Source organism: Neovison vison, chromosome 9, assembly GCF_020171115.1.
Source record: "Neovison vison isolate M4711 chromosome 9, ASM_NN_V1, whole genome shotgun sequence".
Lineage (NCBI taxonomy): Eukaryota > Metazoa > Chordata > Mammalia > Carnivora > Mustelidae > Neogale > Neogale vison.
The window spans coordinates 95,676,849-95,702,972 of record NC_058099.1 but is presented as its reverse complement, the minus strand read 5'-3'; the positions used below and the strand labels follow the sequence as shown (position 1 = coordinate 95,702,972).

At 44.7% G+C, this 26,124-nt stretch overlaps 1 protein-coding gene across 4 annotated transcripts in view; it reads left to right on the top strand.

Moving 5' to 3' along the window:
• Positions 1 to 26,124, top strand: part of GLIS3 (GLIS family zinc finger 3) — a 438,158-nt gene that overhangs the window by 145,844 nt on the left and 266,190 nt on the right. For all 4 annotated transcript variants that reach the window (XM_044265977.1, XM_044265974.1, XM_044265975.1 and 1 more), the window contains one exon: positions 117 to 1,236. In XM_044265977.1, coding sequence (XP_044121912.1) covers positions 117 to 1,236 — 1,120 coding nt within the window. The remainder of the gene's footprint in view (positions 1 to 116; positions 1,237 to 26,124) is intronic.

The window sequence follows — 26,124 nt, the reverse complement described above, 5'->3', positions numbered from 1 at the left end:
ACTTAAGGGATTGTCAATGCAGTGTTCTTTTAGCTCTTAAGCAATCCATATCCTGCTAAAATGTTTGTCTTTTTTTCTTTCTCCCCACCCGCCCCCCCACCCGGCTGCTGTTCCAGGTCCCTTATTTCTCGGGAGTCTTTCGCATCCACGACTTTGAGTCTGACAGAAAGTCAGTCAGCCTTGACTGTGAAGCAAGAGTGGTCCCATGGCTACAGGGCTCTCCCGTCGCTGTCCTCCAGCCACAGCTCCCAGAACGGCATTGATCTAGGGGACCTCATTGGCCTTCCTCCTGGGACAGCCATGTCCAGCAATAGCGTCTCCAACTCCTTGCCGTCCTACCTTTTCAGCATGGAAAGCAGCCACTCTCCTTACCCGAGTCCCCGGCACTCGTCGGCCAGGTCCCACTCCGCCCGCTCCAAGAAGAGAGCGCTGTCGTTGTCCCCGCTGTCCGACGGCATTGGGATAGACTTCAATACCATCATCCGCACGTCGCCCACGTCGTTGGTCGCCTACATCAACGGGTCGAGGGCCTCCCCGGCCAACATGTCCCCCCAGCCCGAGGTCTATGGGCACTTCCTGGGGGTGCGTGGCAGCTGCATCCCCCAGCCGTGCTCGGTGCCAAGCAGCCAGAAGGGCGTGCGGGTGGCCAGCGGCGGCCCGGCTCTCCCGGCCTACGAGGAGGACGGCCTGCTGGAGTACGAGCGCATGCAGCAGCTGGAGCGCGGAGGCCTCCAGCCAGGGCCGGTCAACAACATGGTGGTGCAGCACGGCCTGCCCAACCCCGACAGCCAGCCAGGGGGCCTGCTGAAGACGGAGCGCCTGGATGATTTCCCGGGTGGCGCCCTGGATCTGCCCCATGAACCCCCCCTGCCTCCTCTGCCCCCGCCTCCCCAGGGCCCGCCGCCGCCCTACCACTGTCACCCCCATGCGCACCACCAGGAGCTGGTAGCCCGTGCCCAGCCGCTGGCCCTTCCCCAGGCTGCCTTGGAGGAAGACGGGGAGATGGAGGACGTTGGGGGCAAACACTGCTGTCGCTGGATCGATTGCAGCGCCTTGTACGACCAGCAGGAGGAACTGGTGCGGCACATCGAGAAGGTCCACATAGACCAGCGCAAAGGTGAAGACTTCACTTGCTTCTGGGCCGGCTGTCCTCGAAGGTACAAGCCATTCAACGCCCGGTATAAACTGCTCATCCACATGCGAGTGCACTCCGGGGAGAAGCCCAACAAGTGCACGGTGAGTCTCCCGCTAACGTTCACAGGCTTCGGCGAGGTGCGTGGCATCTTCCAGACTGGGCCACGAGTCAGGGGACATTTTCTTCTTTGATGGGATTTGGATACTAGGGGTTCTACGTATCTCTGAAATTTGGCTTCTTTTTAGCCCCAGGGTAGGAGAGATTTCTTTAATTTTTGGCGGCAGGGTCTTGCTCCACTTCTAGATTCCCTTCTGCAAATGTACATGATCCATAGTGTCAGGGGAGGCTGATCTGCCACACTGTCCAGAATCTTGGAAAATCCACGTGTGCCAGGCGCCAACTTGAAGCTGCTGAAAGGCGCAGGGCCGAGGGACACTCTGCACTCACAGCAAGCGTGAGCTTTTTTCCAAAGCAAATATTCAGGGATTTTTCCTTCCCTCCAGTAACTGGGCTAGTATTGGGTTTGGAGGAGGGGTAGTTCTGATATTTGGAAAGGAACTCACACTTAGCAACTTGGCTGGTAAAAATGTTGCTGCGTACACCCACACGCTTGTACACCGCACACTCTGGGGTTGTAAGACTAGTTAATGATTTATAGGCAGCGTAAAAACACCCAGGGGATCCCACAGGGGCAGGATCTCACAGGATCTCACCAAATTTTAAGGAGAGAAAATTTGGTGGGAAAGTTTAAGGAGAATGAACCGAGAGGGGACTGTGCCTTGGGTGTTGAAGGAAGTGGGCAAGGTGTCCCTTTCTCCCCTGCCTCCCCTGTTCACAACATCGATCCTGGCACTTGCCTCTGTTTCTTGGCAAAAATTGCTATTTCTGAATAATAGGGCTGCTAAATGATTTTGCAATCATTTCACACCTAACAGAAGCCCTCAGGGTTTACAAGCAGGACATCACCCTTGGGATCACAGGGCAGCTTTGCACAATCTCTGACAGCCCACTTAGCTCTGGGAGGGAGACGAGCATGTGTTTTATATTACTTTAGATGGACAGGAACATTGCTTTCAGAGTTAAAATCTGAGAATTGTAGGTACTCCCTGGATATTGCATATGCTACAGATCACTGAATGTGTGAAACATATAAATCATTTTGCAAAGGGACTTAGTCAGGGGGTGGTCCCCCGGCCTGAGTCCCTTCTTACTCTAGTATGTCTTGACAAAGAAGCTGGGCCGTGTTTATATTTGACTGTAGATCAGCCAAGTTGTCTGATTTATGTGAAAGCAGAACAAACAGGTTGATGGCTATAATGTGGGTATGGGAAGCACTTTTTCACTATCCAGTAGGTATGTCTGAGAGACTTCCCAGAATTTCTGGGGGAACGAAGTTGCATTTCTTGCCGTGACCTTGTGCCCCATGTTGTGATTTTTCTTAAGGAAAAGCAGAAGCTGGTACATTGTGAGGATGCCAGGTTATATGACTGAAGAGAATAATTACATTTCAGACGGCAAAGCCTGTCAGTAAGGTTCTGCATTAAAAATGCCAGAAAGAGACAAGCAATAGAAGGCAATTCCATTTTGGAACACACCGGTCCATTGCAGGCAGGAAAGACGTTCAGTCTCTGAGGGAAAACAGTCCAACCTTTTAGTTCTGACTAATCCTGGCTGAAAATAGTTTGCTGGATTTGGCTTTACTGAAATAAACATAAAGGCCTGAATTATCCAAAACATATTTTTTGCGTTGCAAAATTAATTTTTGTGCAATAAGATTTCCCCATTTTCCCACTGTTCCTAGACTTTGCAATGGCATATAACTTTATAAAGTTGACTTTTGCTGAAGTGCAGGAGGACTATTAAAAATAGAAATATTTCAGTGAAAGAATAAGCCGAGAGGTCATTATTTGCAGGGCTCTGCTTGGCTTTGCATTGCATTATCCAGGATGGGTATGGGAGGTGATTTCTTTCTTTCCTAGTCTGCCTCCTTCCCACTTCTGGATGGAATCTGTAAAATTCAGATTGCTGGATATAACAGCATATCAAATCTAGACCTGCAAGGTGTTAAGTGATACATGTTATAGTGCAAATGTATTTATACAAAACAGGGTTTCTTAGGAGCTGACTAATGCTGCAGTTCTAGTCTTGGGACTGTATGTTTTTCGCAGGAAGACACCCATTTTCATAAAAAGCTTACATAGTGGGAGCATTATGTCTTCTAAAACTGTTGCATTGCCACATGGTGTCTGCTTGGTTTGTAGGGTTAGAGCTAAGAGGCGTCACGTGAATGTGCTGTGAGGGGTTAGCAGCCCGCACGTTGTAGTCCCCGGGAAGAAGACACTGTACTTGATGTAGATGCCTATCTGAAAAGACGCACTTTCTGCCTTTTGTAAAACCGATCTTTACACTCTTGGAATCCAGACACAAAGCATTGTTAAAACGGAAATATTTCATCTCCCGCTGCTTTGAAATCTGGTGGTAGTTGATGCAAAGCTCAGGATCACTGCCGAGTGAAATGCCCACATTCATCTCTTGGAGACACGAAGTGATCTTTGGTTTCTGTGGCTGTGTCACACGCAGCAGAGGCTCAGGGCATTCAGATTATAAGACCCCGTACACTTTTGTTTCACGTGTGTTTCACTGCTCTTAATTTTCTGTGAGCCGTCGTTAGAGTTAGCCTCCATTTTCACTCACTTAGCTTCTTGGTCCAAGAAAGATGTGATGACCCAGTTGTGTTTGGTGACCATGACTACCGGCAGCACAACGTGCTTCTGGAAGTCCTGGTGGAAGAAGGGTGTGCGAGAGGGCCGCCCAGCGACAGCCTGCTTAGGGCACAAGACTAGCGCTGCTCCGTCTCGGACCAGCGTCGGCTCCCTCGATGCGCTGTTCCGTCTCCTGCCCGGAGAGCGCCTTCTCATCATCTGTGCCGGTGACGCTTCGGCCTCACCCAGGACGCTGGGATTCGGATGGCTCAGGATTCTGGGTGTCAGAACTGCGGGAGGATTGCTAATGTATTATTTGGTTCACTTACTGGAAGAAGAGAATGGTTTCTTTTCTCTTTCCCACCCAAACAACCGCGCCCTTCTGTACATCTCATTCTTCCTCTTCTGCAGAGAGCCAAGCCAGCTGCTCTCTTTCCAGGCCTGGCCCCGGGGACAGAGCGATTCCCGGCCAGTGGAAAGGGCCTGGAGACGTAAAGGCCTCGGCAGGCAGACAGGCAGACCTCAGTGAAGTCAGAAACTGGGACATGGCAGTATTCTGTTCAAAATACCTGTGTGCACTCACGGCCGTCTACGAACTAAAGCAGTTTCGAGCTGCCGAATCATTCTGTTTAGTCCTTCCTGAGCTTAGACCAACCCCAACACTGATGAGTCTCAGAATGAACCAAAACTTTTGAGTACAGCTATGCTAAATTCTATTACGTTCTTCTGAGATGATAAGGGCTCAAATACTCAAGTCAGAACAAGTCGTGGAACCTCAGATTTTGATTCTCAAACTCTGGTTTTGTGGTCCTAAAAGGGTAGCGTAAAGTATAACCCCAAATTATTGCTACATACTAACCATCCCGAGCAGTATCCGTAGTAATGGTCCCAGTAGAGCGCCCAACGGAGAATGTTTTTACTGTAGGTCTCTTTAGCCATCAAGTTGAAGAGTGTGTAACGCCTGGGTAGCATTCCCAGAAGGTGTGTTCTGCATGAGATCAGGCCCACTGTGTCTGCCAGTACTTCTCCTGAGAGAGCCTATCTGATGGGAGCGGAGTGAGCAGAGGGACAGGGTTCCGTTGCCAGCATCAGAAACACGGATGGCTTGCCTTCGCGCACAATAGAAAGCAGTTGTGTTGGGAGTTTAGGGAGTGTTAATAAGGGAATTAGGGGGAATGCGGGTCACCACTTAAATTTTGCTTATTTTTCCTGGATGAATTTTATCCAATAGCAAAAAGGAATTTTGCAAGACTTTTACCCACCCACAGATTTTCACGAAAATGTCACTGACCAAAGACAGCTTTGAATTTTGTATGAATTGACTCATTTCTCCACAGGCATTTTGCCTGGCAAAATCTCGAGTATTTGCTTTGGCTAGAAGGTCGGGCAGTTTGCTTTTTAAGTAACATTGGATTATGGAATACAAGAAAATAAATACAGAGCTGGGGCCATGTCCCCATTCCTCTTTTATGGCCTGATTTATGGGTTCATGGGCCAGCCTTAACCATGTAAGACATTTCTTAAGGAAAAGTAAATTCATTGTAAACTGTGGAAGAAGTTCTTAAAATCACATCCTTCATTTTGTTATTTTGATAAGACTTGGCATTGATGTGGTGACCACAGTTATATGACCAGAAGAGACCTTAGGAAAATATTATCTAAGTATAACTATTAGTTACCACTTCACAACCTTCAAATTGGCAACAATTAATAAATTCTCATAATGTCAAGTATTGGTGAGGATATAGAGAGTGAGGAATGGTTTAGCATTGCTGGTGAGAGTAAATTGGTGTAACCACTTTGGAAAACAATTTGGGAACATCTAGTAAAGATGAAAATGAGCATATCTAACAAAACCCTGTCCGTGTGTCTACACTAGGGAAATTCTTGTATATAGTAGTGGGGCCACATGTAAAAAGATGCTTATTGTACCTCTGTTTCTAAAATAAAACAAAAAACAAAAAACGGTAAATAACTGCCCATAAATGAGGTAAATTGATAAACCACGGTTTATCCATAATGAAATATTATAAAGGAGATTAAAATTAATGAACTATAAATCTCTATCTCTATAGATGGACAGATGGATAGATAAATATCAACGTGGCTACAACTCAGAAAACAACTGAAAAAAAGAATGAAAAAATTAAATTCTAAAAGGATATATACAGTATAATACAATTTATATATATTACAGTATAATACAATTTATATATATTCATACACACACACACTAAGCAATATTATATAGATGTTACAGATACATAATTACTTGGTTAAACAGTAAACTAGGGGTAGAATAATCAGTAACCTTTGAAGAGTAGATACTTATTAGAGAGGACAGAAGTAAGAAGAAATGGGAGGGTTATTTTGCCTAATCTTTTTTCCAAGAGTGAGAAAACTGAAACAAATATGGCAAAATAATTAATTTCTTTTTAGCTTGGTGGTGGTAATAGAGGTGTCATAGGAATCTTAAAATATTTTCTGTGTGGTGCTGCTGGTTTGAAATATTTTATAACTTTAAGTATAGATTTTTACCTAAAAATAAAAGAAAACCAATGAGTATAACACTCCCCTTCCCTCTTATACATAACTTTTTTTTTTTTTTGAGAGAACAAAGCCTGGAGAAATTAAGTAATTTTTCTTAAACTAGTAAGTTGTTGGGCTGTTGCCTACTAAGCACGTGCAAGGCAGTGCTTCTCAACCTTGGCTGACATTGGAATTGCCTGAAAAGCTCTATAAAGGACCCATACCTGCATCTCACCCCGAGTCTGTGATGTAATAGGTCTGGGGTGCAGCTTCCTGGGTGATTTTAATGCGAAGCCAAGGGTTAGAACTGGCACTTTAAAAGCTTCTGCGTGCTGACCTTGAACCCTAAGTAAGTGAAAGTCTCCTCTGTCCTTTCAGGAAGGGTGTGGGGAGTCAGTGTTTTGTAGTGAGTACGTCTTCATTATCTCCAATGTCCTGACAATGATTAGGGTAATTTCGTGTTCCCTTGGAATAAAATTCAAAGACAAGAAAGAAGATAATTGAGCAACTCTGGTGGTGGCAGAAGGCTTTCAACCAAGGGTCCTCTTTCTCTACAATCAATAGTCAAAGGTTGGGATGGGGCTGTGCTGAACAACGTACGTCGTGGCCACCTCCTCACTGCCTGGAGTTAAAAGTGGAACTGACAAATCTGTCACGTTGTTCCCAGTTTTCAAGGTATCGTAGAGTGTTCTGTCTTCCAAATACAATGCAGCCTTTCTGCTTTTAATATAAAATGATCTTCAAAACATTTTTGCTACCAGGGATATTTCTGAAGAGTTGGTAAATTACCAAAATATTGAATTTTCCCTTTTATCAAATCTGCCTGATGTGATTAAATAAATAAAATTAACATTAATATCCTCTTTGTCTCTTGAGGCTGAAACACCACCAGCGAAACATCTGGTAAAGATCAGAGAGAGTGTAGCTTCCAAGTCCGATCCCATGAGGCATCATTCTGTCAAATAGTTAAGGCAAGCTCAATAATTTAAAAATAAAAATACAACTAAATTGCAAGTTTTTTTTTCCCCCCAATGATTTTACATAAGGAAGAGATACTGGCATATTTATCTGTGTATATACATGTTCAACATACTGTAGACGTATATATGTCACCATAAATTACAAAGCCTTTAGTACAGGTAAATGCAAACTATAGAAATTCTCATCAGATGGGGCATTGACCGCAGTCCGTAAGGCGTCTGTCAAATCGAATTTCACATCCCAAAACACAGGTTAGAAGCCTTCCATTTGGTAGTGGTTTAATTTTATTTCCCTTTAGAAGGCATTTAATCCATTTTACCTGGAGAGCTGGCCTTTCACGAACTTTGTCCTGAAAATAAATTTGTAGCAGATTTGGGCAGACGTTTCAAAGCAAATCGTGGTTTCTATTTCTTTGCCCTGCGATTCCAGGATTAATGAAAAACAATAGATAATGAGAGGAATCCTAAGAGGTTAAGCATTTGGAGGCTTCATCCTCGTTCAGCAAAATCATTAACTACATGACGGTTAATGTTCCTTTTAGTTCATATTTGTTTTGTGGTTTTTCTCTAATTCCATACCCCGAAATAATGTTTTTAAAATTAGAAAGAGTCATGTAAATCTTTGCATGAACGAGCTGATTAGGGGAATGTGTTTCCAACCTTTTGAGATTTGCACACATATAGATTTTAAAGTGTGTTTTTCTTCGTTTATTCAGATCGCATCAGTATAAAATTACTTTGGCAATTTATTAGAAACGTCTTTTGTGACCTTTGGAATATTTCTTGATTACCTTTGGTTGTGTTGACATCTTTGAGTCCAGACAGAATCTGAGTGTGTGAAGTGAAAGACCAAACACATTTATTTTTCCAAAAAAGAGGTAGTCTGATTCTCTTTGATCTTTCAGAAGTGTTTTCTTCAAGCTCTGGGGAGAATGATGTGGAAAAGAGATGTTTATTTTTCTTTCCATGCAGATTTATTAGTTTTTACTCTAATTACGGAGTTGGGGCTTCCAGACTATCAATAAGACAATGAATGTTCCCACCCCAGGCAGCGGACGTGCGGCTGGCGAGCACAGGGCCTGGTGGGGAGGCTGGGCTTCCCGTCTGCTCGGACTGCGGGCAGCCTGACCCAGAGGAGAGCTGGGCTGGGTGAATAGGTGTCATCACTCATCCGGGAGGCTGGTGTGCATAGGAATTCGGTGAGAAAACGGATGAGACCCTGCGTGTTCTTACTTTACAGTATTTCCTTTTATTTTCTTGGGCCACAGATACTGGACTTGAGTAGGGGGAATGACTAATCCTTTTGAGGGATAATTTTAAAGAAAAAATTAAAAAACAAACAAACAGTTAAGGGAAGCCTGGGTGGATCAGTCGGTTAAGCCACTGCCTTCGGTTCAGGTCATGATCCTGGGGTCCTGGGATCGAGCCCCGCATCAGCTCCCTGCTCAGTGGGGCATCTGCTTCTCCATCTCCTTCTGCTTCTCTCCACTGCCCCCACCATGCTCTCTTTCTCTTTCTCAAATAAAATCTTTAAAATCTTTAAAAAAAATAATTTTTTCTGAAAAATCAGAAAATACGATGCCTGGCTGTGGGCAGACAGGGGCAGAGGGTGTGAGTCATTACAGCATGCTCCAAACTTGGGGTGATGGTATAATTAATTTATTATTTAAGTAGGGACACTTTTGAGACTGTTGAAAGGGGTTCTGTGTGCCCGCGCTCTCCGTGTTTACCAGGCTGGTCCTGGGAAGGCCGAGGCCAAGGGGTATAGCTTGTCCTCCGCAAAGAGTGTACGCACTGAGTGTCCATCCGGTCAACGCATGTTCATTCATTCATTTGGTCCCTTAGTATGAGCCATGTGCCGTGCCCTGTCCTGGGAGCTGGGGGTTACAGAAATAAATGAGACATTTCCTTGAGGAGCTTACAATCTTCTGGAGTTGATGTGTAAATAGTTAATTTACACAAGAGTGAAACAAGGGCTTTGTAAGAGGTCTGTGCAAATTGTTTTATGTGGAAACAGGGGAAGAAGCTTCCAACGGTGCTGAGTCTAGGCAGGCTTCTCGGAGAGGTGACTGTGTCTTGAAAGAAGACAGCAGTTCTCACAGAGAAAGGGAAGGAGGCCGTTCAAGCGGAGGACCACAGTATGTGCTGACACAGTGGCCTGAGAAGAGTGGGGGTGGGGGAGAAAGAGTTCCCAAGTAGGTACATGGTCCAACACTAGGCAGAAGAGGGAAGGGAGGCTGGCAATCCACCTTGGACCAACAGCAAAGGACCTTTACTATCTAATAAGGCTAGTGTTTTGAAAATTAGAATCCCAAACTTAGCTAATTCCAAGGCAAATCAAATTAATAAAGACAGAATCTCAGGAGGCAGCATCCCTGAGGTAGCAAGCGCTGTGCTTTTGTGCTTGGGAAATGAAACGGTGTCTTCCCCCACGCCACCTCACTGTGGCTTCAGGCTGAAAGTTTAGTACCTCGTTAGCCTGTATCTTTCGGCCTCTACCACATGAAACACAGAGTCTTCTGAGGCCAGGTGATCAGCCAGGGAAGCACATAAGTGAAGACAAGCATGAAAGCATTTTCTGCGGAGAACTTGAAAGGAAAAAAATTTCTAATTCTGGGAGAGCCTGCATCTAGACCAGAGCTATTGGATCAGTTGTGTCGAATGATTAAGATGTGGACAGAGGCCGCATACATTACCCTGTGTATGAGTAGCCTTCCATTAGTTAAATATTTCCTTTTTATAATCTGTAAAGAGAGTGGAGTCCTGTTAAACAGAACTCTGGATGGGTGTTCATTATGCTGAGCCTGTCAGCCCTTTCAAGACGTTGTCCCCATGCTAAGATTTACTTTGGAATTGTTTTCTGTTCAGACTGAATTAATGCAGAGCAGAGCTAAATGTTTGGGATGGTTAGAGGAGTACAAATTAGATCAGTTGTCACCAAAATGGCGTCCGTTCCCAGAGGCGGTAGCTGGAACGCTGTGGAGCCAAGAGCCTCTACAGGGAAGACAGTGCAAGGAGAGGCTCATCTTTTGTTTACTTGAGCTTCCTGCTCTAGCAGCACTCACCTACTTTGGGGATTGAGCCTTCCAAGGTTGGGCGTTTGCTTGTGTGACCAGAGAGCACAACCTAGAGCCAACCACTAGCAGAATAAGGGGTCTAGAGGGTTCCCGATGGGGCATCTGATGGCTCTTGCTCTCAAAACTTACCAGGCAGGGTCTCAGGAGTCTCTGTTCAGAATAATTTCTTTTCTGTGTGACTTGAAAGCACTTCAGTGTTTAAGTTGGGGTGTGGCTATTGGGCCTGGCAATCTCTGCCCTTTAATGAGAAATGCGGCTACTTCTGAACTCTTTCTCTTCTACTATTCATTTCTCCCATGCCCAGTCACAGCTTCTAGAATGAAAAGATCAAATGGCACTTCGTTAGCCAAGAGAATAGACTTGGGAGTGGGGGATGAGTTTCAGTGAAGGAAAAACAGGGATCCTCACCTTAAGCAAACATGGAAATTTGTCTTGCATCTCAAGACTCTACTGTTTTCTCTTCTTCCCTCATAATTTCCATGTTGCCTCAAGGCCCCTTGCTTTGCTCCTTATTCTTCTCTCCATCTTTTCAAGTCTTGCTTTGGGGAAAGAACTTCACGAAAGATAAAATTCATACATAGAAATGGCAAATGGTTGAGAAAAGCCTCAGTGTGCTGGCCCTCCCAGGGGTAGCTACATTTTTACTGGGAAGGAAGCAGTAAACCTCTCTCTTAAAGGAAAACTCCTTCAGGGAAATGCGAGGGGCAAGAAAATAAGTATGTTACCAACTCAGAGCTACTGGATTACTTTAATCCACATTGAGCTTTATATTCTGTCCTTTCTACTACATACTCAAAGGGCATTATTCCCCTTTGAGTCTTGCCCGCAGTGCCCAGCTCAATGATTAGATGAACAGATAGTAGACCTCAAATGTGTATGCATACATACTTGTCTATTATCGCTGTGTATGTGTGTGTGTGTGTGTGTGTAGATATGTATATGTGGGTATATAGATAGATATCTGTTTATCTGTCTACTTGAAGTTAGGTGACGAATACACGGAGATTGATTATTCTGTTGTTACTGCTTATGTGATGATTTGAAATTCCTCAAAATAAAAAGCTAAAAATAAATAAACTACTTTTTGAATTATAAGAAACAGAGAAGGGTGGATTTTCCCCCCTCTAACATCTCAGGGAATGGTGCCAACCATTTTTTGCCCTATGGGTAACCCATGTTCCACTGACCTAAAAACAAATTCTTTTTTTTTTTTTTCATTGCTCTTGAGGGCTCTGAAATCAGTCTGCTTGAAAATAAGATGGAGAGAGAACTCCTAGGCAATAACATGATATTTAAAAAGGCAAATGCTACCTGCCTCCTTACCGCAGTAGGCAGCTCGTCAGTCTCATAAAAAGGCAGCGCGTCAGTCTCGAAAAAGGCTAACAAGGAAGCGTGATTATAATATGTGAAGATAACCTAACTTCTGTAACAGACAGTCTCAAATCTCAGTATCTTGCTATGATAAAAGTTTCTTTCTTACTCATGTTCTAATACAGCTTGTGATCATACACAGTGACTCAGGATCTGTCAACCTAATGGCTCTGCCGTTGGAGTCCAGGGTGAAAGATAGGATGTTGAGGATTGTGCAGAAAGTTTTAGGAGCCGGGTCTGAAAGTGACACATTTTACTCTTGCCTGCGTCATGTTGGCCAACACGCAGTCACATGACAACAGCTAAGTGCAAGGGAGCCTGGGAATTGTGGTCTTTCTATGTGGCGTAGGAGAAAGTTAGACACAGATTATGTACCTACTGGGGGGGACCAGAAGTGCCCCTCCTGCTCACTGCTGACTTGTTCTGGTTCTCTATGTCCCCTTGAAAAGAAGACACATTTCAGTTTTGATCTTTGAGCTTTCCGTGAGGGGCGATCCTGTGTCATCAAAGTGGTTTTCTTAAAGACCATTTCTTTTTTCTTATCAGCGCTGGCTCCTGTAACTTGCTTTTCAGCTCAGTAAGTCTTTCTCAGCCCAACCATTTTTTTATTTACTCTCCAAGGATTCCATCGCCATACAGTCACCACTGCTGGGAAAACTCTTGTTATCTCAAGTGAATTACTCAGTTTTTCCCACCTTGTCCAAATTACATGTTCTTGGTGCCTAATTCCCCACTTCTCATCATCTTTCTAAGTCATGAGGATGTGATGTCTTCATGCCCCACAGGCACTCACCCTTGAGGGAGATCTGCTCATTATCAAGGGCAAGGTCATAAGTGAATCACCAAGAGATCCACCATTGTGAACAGAAATTTGGTGTGAAGGGCTATTTTACTTAAGACCCTGAAACACAATATTCCCCATATATTCATAAAGTAGCTTATTTGGTGCACACAGTGTGGTCATAAATGCTCTTCTCTTCTCTGAATGCTTGCTTTTGGTCATGAGCTGGCCCGCAGTCAAGGAAAAAATGACAGTGTGCCTCTGTGGACGCCTTTGGTACATTTCCATAAAGATATTCAAGCAAAATGAAATTGCCTGGCTCTTTATAACATGTCCTTTAGTGTGTTTAAGCTTGCAGAATTACCCCCAAGGATGACAAATTGTAAACATCGTGCAATACCACAGCCCAGGTTCAAGGCCTGTCTCAGTGTTCTGCCGACGTTCACCCTTCCTAGAAACGTTGAAAGTGTCTTAGCAAAATGAAGCTAGGTAAACAAGCTTATCGGGAGCGACCATAAAAAAAATCATTGATTCTAATTAGGAGGCGTCACCTATACAGAAACAAAGCTGCTTTTGTGTGGTGGAAAGCCGACCTGTTCTCTGAAACACATGGAGTGCTTTCCAGTGGCTTTAGATAATCAGGCTGGCAACGTTTCAGGGCCCTGACCTTTTGGCCCATCTCGAGTGATTCAGCTGCACTTGTCGAAACTTGTCGAAGATGTTGGTGGGAGGCGTACCGGGATGCAAGTTGTTACATAGCTGTGACAGGGAGACGGACGCTGTTTTTCTCTGAAAACCCCACACCGCAGCATGAACGGGGCTGAGGAGTGGTCAGGTTCTTGGGGCAAGGAGTGAGTTTTTGTCACGATCCTAGCCGTCCGCCCGCCCTGCACGTTCAGCCCCCACTGGGGAAGACTCAAGGCCGCTCGTGCTGTCCGCGTCAGCCTGCGTCCGGGGGCTCCCGGAAGGCACGCTCTCGGCGGTCACCCCGGTGTAAAGCTGGGTCCGGGGCATGGCGCCTCTGATGGCATCGGTCCGGGAGGGAGCTGTATAATTTGAGCAAATCATGGAGAAATCACTCTAATTGCCTACTCCATTGAGGTAGTAAATCAAAATCAACAGCTGTGTCACTGTCACTTTCCCCGAACTCAGAATTTCAGGAAAAAAATGAATTTCACTAGACCACAGGGTCAGGAACATAGATCTTGGTAAATCAATGGGCATTTATTTTAAAATTAAGAGTCCATATTGACCATGTGCAGTGTCAGTGATTTATTTCCAGGGAGGAGTTTCATAAAAGGCATTTTTAGTTGCCTGATTGCACTTTTCCTTCAAAGATTGGCTTGCTAATTACCATCAGTGAGTAATAGGGGATGACAAAAAAAAAAAAAAAAAGGCAAAAAAAAAAAGCCCATTGTGTTCTGCAGGAATGATGCTGCCAATTGTCTTGACAGGCTCCTGCTGCACCTGTCAAACAGCTGTGCCTGGGAATGAAATTTTGATGCTGGGATTCTCACTTAGCCAAGATTAGAACAGGCTTAATTGAAGGTGTCTACAATGAGGGGACATTAAAAAATTCTTTAGATACAGAATTCATGCATTTCTAAAAACCTTATACTGACCATCGCTAAGACACTTTACTTTTGTTCTGTCCCTCATTTTTTATTCAGAGAGTTATTATATATCACAGAATCTTGATTCTGTGCCATTGGCTTGATAAAGGAAAACTGTGTTCATATGGAAAAAATAATGTTATTTTTATCATTGTTTCACTTAAAGATCTGTTAGACTTAAAGATCTGTTAGATCTTTAAGTGTTTAGTTTATATTTACATTTTAATGCAGGGTTGTTCCTCTGCCTACAGGTGTGCATGTTCTCTGTGGTCTCTAAAAGTAATCCTCAGGTCTCAAAGAGAAAGAAAGATCGCTGATGACTTTCTTTCTTTCCCTCATTAAACTACTTACTGAGCAACTGTTTCATGCCAGTGACTCTTTTAGGCCCTGGGGACATAGCAGTGAACAGATTAGACCCCAGACTCTCTGTCCTCTTGAGGCTTCTGCTCTAGAGGGGGAGATAATAAGTAATGCAGATATCTGGGAGAAGAACATTTCAAGCAGAGAGAACAGCAAGTGCAAAGGCCCTGAGGCAGGAGGGTTAGCCTGACACATTCTAGAAACATCAAGGAATCAAGGGTGACTGGAGTGGAGTAAACAATTTGGAGGTAGAAGAGAAGGTGAGAGGAAAAAATGGAGACTGAATTGTTTAGGGCCTTGTGAGCAGGGAGCTTGATGTGGGACTCGATCCCAGGATCCTGGGACCATGACTTGAGCCGAAGGCAGACACTTCGCTGACTGAGGATACAGGTGTCCTGATTTCTGTTTAATATGGTTACTGGGAGCTGTTTGGGGAGCATAGTGAAGTGGAACAAGAAGTAGAAGCAAGAAGACCATGGTCTTCCTGCTTGTGTCCAATGGTGGGGGCCGGCATTCTGGCTACTGGGCAACAACCGGACCCGATAGCTTTCCCAAGAGTCTGGAAATGGAGCGTGGGATACAGAAGGGTCGTGGTGACTCCAAGGCTTGGCTTGCATATCTGGAAGGATGGGAATTGTCTTTAACTGAGACTGAGGTGATTTGGGGAGGTTTGGGGAGGAAGCAGAAAGTCGTTCATTTTAAGGAGCCTGTGACGAGTCCCAAATGGCAAGTCTGGAGATAAGAAAAGTCTAGACTGGTACAACTTTGGGGTCACCTATGTATTGATAGCGCTTAAGGTGATGAGATGGGGTGACCAGATTTAAAGTGAAATGAGAAGTAGAGTCACAGAAAAATTGGTGTTTGCATTTCTGGGTTCCATGAGGAGTAGGTAAAAAGAGTGGTAAACTCTTCTCTACCAAATACCTCGTATCTCCTTTCCTCTCCTTTGTTATGTTGCCCTATCCACCTCCCATGTACCTACAAGAATTATAAGGAGCCGCTGAAAAAGACAGAGTTGAAGAGTTTGTTCCAAGTGGGCCTGCCATTGCCACAGCTGCATCTGTGTCTCCAGACCAGACAGAAAAATTGGAGGTTATGTTTCAAGACAGTAAGCAGGTTTCTGCCGTCATGGTCTTATGCTTTTGAATTGGCGTTTGTGACAGGATATGTGTATTTTAGTTCGTATAGAACGTAAGAGCCTGTGAGCAGAGACACCCTGAATTATAGTATTAAGTCAGTTCTGCCACTGGGGTGCCGTTGAGGTGACCAGGAGTCCAGGAACAGCCCAGATGACTTCTTGGTCAGTGTGTGCTGAAGCAATGGGTCGTGTGTTTTCTACCTTTCCAACAGTGAGATGCTGAGGCTCTGTCCTTTACTAAATTAATTTCTCCGTGAATTGATGGTATCTTGTACTCCTGGTTGCATCTCCTCGGTTGCTTGGCTGACCTCCACTTCGGGAGCCTGCTCCTTGAATGTCTCTGTCAGTGTTGAGGAGGGGGAGTAGGAAATGACTCCCAGCTGGAGGCTCAGGGGTTTGACTCAAGTTCACATCCTAAATGTGTAAGTTGTGTGAAAGGCTCGGGGACTCTGCTCTTGGCCCCTGAAGCCCAGTGAGCCAGTGAAAATAATTTTCATCTTAAGATGACACAATTACATTTCTTCTTACTATAGAAGCAGCTTCATGAGAAACCTTTTATGTACCATGTATTGGGCTTGTTTACTGTGAATTGTGATAGCTAGGGAACAAAACCTTATACTTTAGCTTCTGGAAAATTTTATGACGTCCATCTTGATGGCAGTAAAACTTGACTGGCTCCAGCGGGATGCCTCTTTTGTTTTGCTGAACTGTTAGGTCACGTCTACATCCAGAGAAGGGATAGGGACGTTTCCCCTCTCTTTACATTTAATTTGGCCTCTTGTTACCTCCCATCTCCCCTCCATCTTTCTGGCACACACTCATTTCCTTTGTTTTTTCTTTCTTTGCCGAGCTGTCGAGGGTAACTGTGAAGAGCAAATGGAACTCGTAACAGTGCTTGAAAGCTCTCTGTGTGTGTGTGCGTGTGTGTGTGTATTTCCATCCAGTGACTGTGGAAGAAAGCATGTTCAGTGCTTGAATATTGGAGTCTGTGCCTTATGGAGCTTCTGTCTGCTAGAGGGGCTGTATCCAGCTGTCCCGTCCTGCTAGTCAGCACAGGGCCTCACATCTTCGCACTGTGGACACTTGGGAGTGGGGGATTCTTTGGGGCTGAAGGACTTTCTGGGACCTCTACCCACCAGGTTCCAGTAGCATCCTCCCTCCACTCCTAATGGTGACAGAATGGCTCCAGGCATTTGCTCTGCGTCTCTTGGGAGGGCAAAGAGAACCACTGAGTTTAGGGGGAACTAGATTCCTCAGCCTTATCTGTGCAGAGACAGGAGAGTTATTTTGAGATTACAGCCAGTGCCTGAAACATAATTAGTTGGTTTAAACACACACACACACACACACACACAACAAGACAAAAAAAAAAAAAAGCATGTCACTTGGCATTGCCAAGTGAGAGCTTGTACGAGTCTCTTCCTCTTCCCTGGCCTCCTCAAGGACTCCGGCCATGACCTGGGCAACTCCGGGGGACTGGTTGATGAAGAAGAAGCAATCCTTTATGTGTCCAAAATTATAGTAGGAAGGGCTGTAAATGTCTCCAGGTCCCCAGCTGATACTGGGATTTCCTTTTCTTATAGAAACTGTGATATAAATGGAGGGTTGGTTCCTGGTCCTAGAAGAATGGTTCTATCTCGAATTCATCCTCTGCTGCTGGGGAAGCATCTAAAGCAGATAGCGTGTGATCTTCCAAGCCATAACTCTTCTAAGCCTTAGGTGAAAATAATCCCTTCACTGTTTAACTTCTTAACAACTTCAGTATTCCTAGTGAAACCACGCTGTGCTGAAATACATGGAAATTTAGAGGTTCACAGTTGCAGGTCACTACGTCTGCCCTTGGACGCTCTACCTCTTGATTTTAGGAAGGAAAATCATTTCACTCTTCTATTTAGGATAAATCGTAGAATGGGGCACCTTTGGTAACCAAGATGGCACTAGCTACGATGACTCATCAACACGACACATCACAACCGAGCTTTGATAAGAAAAGCCAAAAGAAGCTTGGGATTGGTAGATCTGTGTCAAGCCAACAGTGCTTACATGATTACACTTTTTTTGAAATCAGCTAATGAGAAGCAGTTTAAAAACAAACAGCTTTCTGGATCTTCATCAGGAAGACAGTAGGTGTAATTATCAGTTATTCCAGTATTACACTGTAGAATATGAACACAAGACACCAGTTGCTAAACCAACTTGTTCTGCTCAGGAGACAATTTTCGAGTCAACACTTGGTTTGGTGACATTTAATGCAGAAGGACTGGTGGCAGTGATAATAGGATGATGACAAATGAAAGCAGCCTCATGTGGTTTGTGCAGAATAAGAAAAAGCCCACTATGTTCATGACAGAATAAAATTAAGTAGGAACAGCTGTATTTGAATATTTTACTTTTGGACCCTAGGAGAAAAAGAGTTTTTGTTGTTTGAGGCAGACGGTAGGGAAGCTGAACTCTATCCCAGAAGATGGTGTCTTCTGTTTGCTAAGTCAGGGCTATTTCCAAAGCCCTGTCCCATGCATAATCTCGCTGGATTCTCATTGTGATCCTTGGAGGTAGAAAAGGTGATTGTGGTTTCCATTTCCATTTAAAAATGAGGGAACAACTCACCTGACTTTATCTAAGGTTACACAGCCAGTAAGTACTAGATGGTGAGGAGCCAAGTCTGTTGGCCCCCAGGCCAGAGCTTTTTTCCATTCTGCCGCAGCCTTTCACGATGCTGCGGTGAGTTACGTCGGCTCCATCCCATACTCTGCTGCTTCTCAGGGCCCCAAACCCTAGTTCTGTCTCATGGGGCTGCCACATTGCACAGGTCTGGGGGCACCATTCATTCTGCCTGCCCTGGGTCTTGTACAGCTCGAGATCCCTGGAGGGCAGCAGGCACATGGGCCAGAGAGAATGCCCTCCAGTAGGCAGTTTCTGTTTGCGTGAGCAAAAGCTGTGCAGTGATACCCTGGGTGAGTGAAGTGGGAGCTTTTCAGGAATCAGAGTCTTGCATCCCCTCCCCCCACAGTATTACACCATTCAAACACCATAAAACTGCTTGTGAAAATGGCCACGCGAATCCTGCCAAATTAGAAGAAAGACACACCGTTGATTTAATTCCTCTGGTTAAAATCAGCTGATTAGACACAGGATCATTTCCTCTTTTAGTTCAGATGATCTAATTTTGTCTTTTGAATTTGATTATTCTGGAAAAAGCATGTTTTCACTTAATACAGAACTACGTATCTCTGGTCCATATTATCAAGAGGTATTTGGAAGTGAGCTTTTAAAAAAACTTGTTTTTCCTAATTAGTCAGGTGCCTTTTATCCTATTTCATTGTGGACATCCTTTAAAATATACATACTGATACAGTCACCCATTTTCTGGAAGCTTTTTGTCCCCATTTCATGAATAATCAGTATTGCGGGACCATCAGGCAGGCAAGAGGAAAAGTGTGTGAGTAGGAGAATGTGTGGTCCCGCAGGTCGGTCCTGGCAGGGAGCGAGGCCTGTTAAGATGGGGGGAGATGGCTTACCAGGGTAAACCTCATACGCTTACCCTACCTCACTTGTTCTGGTTTCTCTTGTAAGGGTGCTGATGTCTGTTACGAATGTATAACAGAGGGATGACTAAGAAAGAGTAAGAATGCCGCAATCTTCCCTTTCTATACCATTTTACACCTTTTTAAAACATTCCTCTGTGGCCTGTGTTACAAAATTCAGTATGGGAGGCAGAATGGGCAGGTCTGTTGTTTCTACTTTACAGACTAGGAAACTGAGGCTCAGAGCGATTAGAGGCGAGAATTGCCCAAGTTAATCAATTACACAACAGAGTCTTCTTTCTATTATGCTGTAAATCGTAACCATTTTTAACCCAGAATTGGTATTAGGGCTTAGAGGGCGCGAACACATTTTAAGCAATTTAAATTCTTTGTGGGATGAGGTGAGATGAAATGCAAACAACATTTTTTAAAACACAAAATCACATATTTCTGATTATACTGAATAGGTAACTTATGTGTCTTACAAAACAGAAACCAATAGAAATTAGGTCTGGAAGGGGCACAGGGGACAGGCCTCCTCTCAGAGTAGGGCTTTGTTACGGCTTGAATCGTGTCCCCCCAGACGATAGGCCTCTGTCATCATCCCCAGTGCTCAGAACATCGCCTCGTTTGGAAATGGGGTCTTCCTAGAGGTCATCAGGTTAAAATGAGGTCATCAGGGCGGGCCCTAACCCAGTGTGACTGGGATCCTTGTGAAAAGGGAAAAGTTAGACACAAAGGCAGACGTGCACGAAGAAGAGGTGAAGAGCTCGGGGGAAGGCTGTGTGGAGTCCGAGGCAGAGAGTGGACTGCCAGTGAGCCGCCAGGAGCCCAGACAGAGCACAAAACTCACCCCCCTTGCAGGTCCTGGAAGGAACCAAGCCTGCACACATCCTGATTTCGGACTTTCAGCCTCCAGAACTGTAGGATACTGAATTTCTATCATTTTTAAGCCACACCGTTTGTAGGACTTTGTTCCAGCAGTCCGAGGAACAAATACAGGCCACCCCCCAACCCCACCCCTACTGCCCCGGGCCTGCCTCCAGCAGGGGGATAGGAGCGCAGCCACTGCTGCTTTGCCTTCTTGGCATCCCGAGGACAGTGAGCCCTGCGGCAGGATCCCGCACTTGATCTCAAAGCACTGGGGATCCCGCACTTGATCTCAAAGCACTGGGGAGCCTTGGGATTATGTTAAGAGGAGAAGGAGCCGACCACACCTGTGTCTTAAATGCTCACTTTTTTGCAATGTGGAGAATGGATTTAGGAAGCACGGTGGGAGCAAGACCGTGGACCAGTAAGGAGGGGTTGTACTGGCCCAGTTTTATACTAGAGAGACCGTGAGATCGCAGCCTAGATAGAAGGTGCTGAGTTCAGTCCTCATTCCTAAGGTTTCTGGAATGTTCCTCAGTCTGGCCTCAGCTCTCTCTCAGCCTGTGGGCCGGAGCAGGGTCGAGGTGTCTCCCGGGGACACATCCTGGCCTGTGATGCGTCAGGGGTCCGACAGCCCGGACTGTGTATCTGAGCCCATCTCACGGGAGGCTCGGGGATTATCACACTCTGCCCCGGACAGAGCCATCCCTCGCTTTGGGCTCAGCCCGCGCGGTCGTGTCCGTCTCTCAGCATCCGCGAGCGCGAACTTGGAAAGACGCGTGATGAAGCTTCGAAGGGAAATTGCATCACTCTCTGTACTTGAATTAAGATCCCTGTAATTTTATGTCTCGACGCTTATCATTGTCTCTTACTATAAAGAAAAAGTAAGAAGGTGAAGAAGTATGATGTTACAGCGAGGGATAGCACAGAACATTTCAGGAGGTTAGAAACTAGATTAAGTCTAGAGCCATCCTGATCGTTTTAAGGCAAAGTTCTGCTACATACAGTTGGACGAGAGAAATGCTGCAGAGACCTGAGTTCACATCCAATTAATCTCTCGGGGTAATTTGTTTACTGGCTTCTGCTGCCAAACCTATGAGTTCCTTTCTTCAGGGGTGAGGGTTAGTTGATGAAGCGATTTATTATGTTTCTGTTACACGGCATATCGATCTTGCTCACGGGAAATGTTAACGGTGTCCCTGGTATATCATTCATCTTCTGCGGCCCCCATCCATATTCCCATCCCCCATTAGTAATTCTTGTATCACAGAGGGACATCTCATTAGGAGTATTCCAAGGTCAGTGAATGGCATGGCTCTGTGTGGTGCTGCAGGCTTTTTAAAAGGCAGTCATTACTCAAAATTGCAAGAAGGAATTAGCATTTAAGTAAGAAAGTGTTACAAAGTCTTGAAAATGGATCCTGCTTCCTTAGCTGCAGTGAGAAATCAAATTCTGAGAGACCGAAATTTGTTTTTGTTTTCCTGTCTCTCCACCACACGGGCTCTTCCTTCTTTAATCATCCCATGCCCCGCTGTGTAGTAGCATGTGTGGGCTTCTCAGTGTGGTACTGAGACCCTGTTTTGAAAAGTTACGAACTTTTTCTTAGATGCATGAAATTGTAAGAATAATATAGCAAACATCCAGGTAGATCAGTGGAACAGAATAGAGTCCAGAAATGACCCACAAATACACGGAAATTTAATTTTTCAGAATTTTATTTGTGTGTGTGTGTGTGTGTGTGTGCGCGCGTGTGCATGCTCGCACCTTAACTGAGTGATGGACCTTCTTGCTACTTCAGGGGCTGATGCAAATCCATCACCACTGGGTTCTTAGGACATATTCCCAATAAACTATCCATGTTGATCACAGGATAGAGTGAAGAGAGTATCATTAAAATTGAGCAAAACGCTTCACATGATACAACAGGATATCACACATCCATGGTTGTTTCTCTTCTAAAATATTTTATCCTGGAAAAATATTTGCTCAGTGTGCGATGCTGGTAGAGTCTATTAATCTTGCTTTGGGTTATGCACTAATTTCTGAAGTTTTCCATCGTAAGTATGAGAAGAAGAAGGAGGTGGAGGGGGTCCTGGGAGAAGCCACCTTCCTCCACCTACCTGCCTTCTCACCGAAGGGCGCCCAGGTGACCTCCAAGAGCAAGTAACGGAAGCATCATGTGAGCCCACACTTCTGCTGTCAGCTGAGCCCCAAAGCCCGGAATTTCATGTAGGCCCACGTTCCTATCTCATTCTTCTCACAAGGCTGACGTCCTGTTGGTGTTCCAAGTCCTGATGCAAGCAGAGGCTCCCTCATACCGTTTCACTCTTAACCCGAGAAGACTCTTTTCCTTCTCTCTTTCTCTCTGTTTTTAAGTAGGTGTGACACCCAGTATGAAGCCCTGCACTGCTTGAACTCACGACCCTGAGACCAAGACCTGAGCTGAGATCCAAAGTTGGACGCTTAACTGACTGAGCCACCGAGGCTCCCCCCTTTTGTCTCTTAATTTACAGTAGGGGGAACCCTGGTCCCTAGTGGCTCTCGATGGCAGGAAATTGTAAGAGCGATGCTGCTGCCTCGCACATTGGAGATAGCTCTTCTGCAGACCCGTGGGTCCCTCTGGGAAGAAAGATTTCTGCAAACAAAACTCCCTCCATGGAGCGATGAGTGACTTCTTTCTAGCTGACGCCACCCTCTGTCTTCTCTCCTCGGCCAGTTTATGACCTGCCTTGTCATCACTGCGTCTCTGCCTCCCCCTGCAGCCCTGGCCTTGTGGAGAGGCCCATCGTGGCTCTGCTAACTCCTACACCGGGGAGGGAGTAGTCCCTGCTGCCAGCAGCCACGGAGTACAGACCCGACTCTGTGATTTTGATCATTTATTTATTTTTACCTTTTACAAAAGTGCTAGAAATTCTCTGACATTTCATCAGGGTTTTTTCTGGTTTAGTGTTTTTCTTTTCTTAAGAGCCCTTCTCACCTTCCTCCCACACCAACTGTGTAAGCTTCAGGCCCCACAAAACCTGGACGTGACCCTGGCTGAGTTATAGAGTGAACTGGGAGTGCCCTTTTCTAAGCAAATTTTGTTTTCTGTCGAGTTCATAATTACTGTAAAAAACAGATTTTATTTTTTTTAGAGCAATTTTAGGTCCACAGAAAAATGGAATGCAAAGTACAAAGAGTTCTTACAATACCCCAGCTCTCCACACGCACAATCTGCCGCCTGACCAACACCCAGCACCAGGCATAGTGCGTTTGTGAGAAGAGGTGAGCCTACGCAGACACATCGTAATCCCCTAAATTCATAGTGTGCGTTAGGGTGCCCTCCTGGTGCTGGGCACGCTGTGGATTTGGACACATGTATAATGACATGTTTCCAACCGTATAGTGTGCCCTATTGTCATCCAGTGTAGTTTCCCTGCTGGAAGCAGCCTGTGCTGTCTTCATCCCTCCCTCCTCCAAACCCCTGGCAAGTACTTGTGCTCTCGTCTCTATAGTTTTGCCTTTTCGAGAGGGCCGTAGAGGTGGGATCATACAGAGCACAGCCCCTGCGGACTGGTTTCTTTCATTTAGTAATACACATTAAGGTCCCTCTACGAGAGCTTCCTCCTTGCTCCCTCCGTACCCTCCTTCCCTCCTTCCTTGCTTCCCTCTTTCTTTCCTTCCTCTCCTCTTTTTCCTTTTCTTTGAAGATCTTATTTTATTATTTTTTTCCTTTGAAGATTTTATTTTTTTTAATTTTTTATTTTTTTAAAGGTTTTATTTGTTTATTTGACAGAGAGAGATCACGGTAGACAGAGAGGCAGGCAGAGAGAGAGAGACAGAGGGAAGCAGGCTCCCTGCTGAGCAGAGAGCCCAATGCGGGACTCGATCTCAGGACCCCGAGATCATGACCTGAGCCAAAGGCAGCGGCTTAACCCACGGAGTCACCCAGGCTCCCCTCCTTTGAAGATTTTCAAAGCAATACTCTTCTTAAACCTGTGGAAGCATGAGAGAGAGGACTGGGATGGGGGAGGTCAGAATTCATCCTTGGGTAATTCAGTACAAAACAAAACATATATATGCTAGGTTGGGTATTGTGTCTCAGTATCTACCCTTCTGCTTTTCCTAGTGGCTACAGTTTAACCTCTGTGTTATTCCTACAGGGACAAGTGGCCTTTGTATCTATATACACTTGGGTAGAAATCTCAGTTATGCCACGTGCTGGCAGGATGACTCATTATATTCATGTATAAAATGAAGATGGTCCTGTGAGATCTAAAAGAGATACTATGTGTAAAGCCCCTAGCACTTAATACAGACTCTATGAACAATGGATTTCTCCCACCTGAGTAATGCTTGAAATTTCTACAGCCTGCAGCAGGCATTGTCCCCCTCAACTTTGGCCAATTTATAATATCTAGGCAATATTTTCCTTTTTTTTTTTTAAACTTTTTGAGCCCCTTCACCCATTTTTTCCACCCCACCTCTAGCCACTGGCCGTCACAAGTCTATTCTCTGTATCCAGGAGCCCAAGAACTTGTTTTGTTGTTGTTCTTTCTGTCTTTAAAGATTGTACACATGAGAGAGATCATATAGGATTTGTCTTTCTCTGTCTGACTTATTTCACTCAGTGTAATGCCCTCAAGGTCCGTCCATGTTGTTGTAAATGGGAATTTTTCATACTTCTTTTATGGCTAATATTCCAACGCCTGCGTGTGTACGCGTGTGTATTTCTCATCCTTTTATCCACTGATGGGCATTTAGGTTGTTTCCATGTCTTGGTTATTATAAATAATGCTGCAATGAACATGGGGGCTCATGTATTTTTTTTGAGTTAGGGTTTTCATTTTCTTCAGGTAAATACCCAGAAGCAGAATTACTGGATTATCTGGTAATTCTGTTTTTAATTTTTTGTGAAACCTCTATACTCTTCTCCACAGTGGATGCATACGCTACACTCTCGGCAACAGAGCACAAGGATTCCCTTTTCTCCACATCCTCACCAAGATGTGGTATTTCTTGTCTTTTTGATTCCAGCCCTGCTGCCAAGTGTGCGGTCACACGTCCCTGTGGTTGTGACCGCATTTCCCTGGTGATGACCGATGGCAAGCACCTTGTCATGTGCCTGTTGGCCGTTCGCGTGTCTTCTTTGGAGAAACGTCTATTCAGATCTTCTGCCCATTGTTTAATTGGATTGTTGTGGAGCTTTTTCTGCTGTTGAGTTGTGTGCATTCTTTGTATATTTTGGATATTAACTCCTTATTGGATGGATCATTTTCAGATGTCTTCTCCCATTCAGTAGGTTGCTTTTTTATCTTATTGATGGTTTCCTTTGTTGTGTAAAAGCTTCTTCTCTCTCCCCCCCACCCTCTCTCTAGTTTGGTACAGTCCGCTTGTTTATTTTTGGTTCTGTTGCTTTTGCTTTTGATGTCAGACTGAAAAAAAAATTATCTGCACGACCTGTGTCAGGAAGCTTATGTAAGTTATGTTCCAGGGGAATTATAGTTTCAGGTTTTATGTTCATCTTTAGTTTTTGATTTCATCCTTCAGCCACTAGATGGATTTAAGTATGTTAAGTAAGGGCTCTCGCCCCGCCCCATGCCCCCTAACCTTGCTTTTTAAAAATTATAAATGGTGACCAAATTAAAGAAAAGGCCATTAAGGTCTTAGAGTTCTGGAGTTATTCATAGGAGGAATGTGGGATTTTTGTTTTTGGTTTGAGTTAACAATACAAATGACCTTTGAGTTGGAACTATTCCTGGACTAGGTGTAGGAGTGATTCAGTCTATGTCTTTGTAACACAACCGGTGGGCAAAAAAGAACCAAACGCCCATATTTACCTTAGTCTAAATAGAGGCAATTAACGACAAGTCATCTGGTTATTTTAGCACTAGGTAGAAACATAGATTTTAAGTCATTTATGGTGATTCAGAGAAGTTTTTATTTTTAATTGTCTACTTAATACTTTGGTGAACAAACTTATCTTTACTCTTTTTCCTTATTTTCCCTTATAAATATATTTCTCTTTTTGGTTTGCATTCAGTTGCTGCATTGGTTTGACAAAA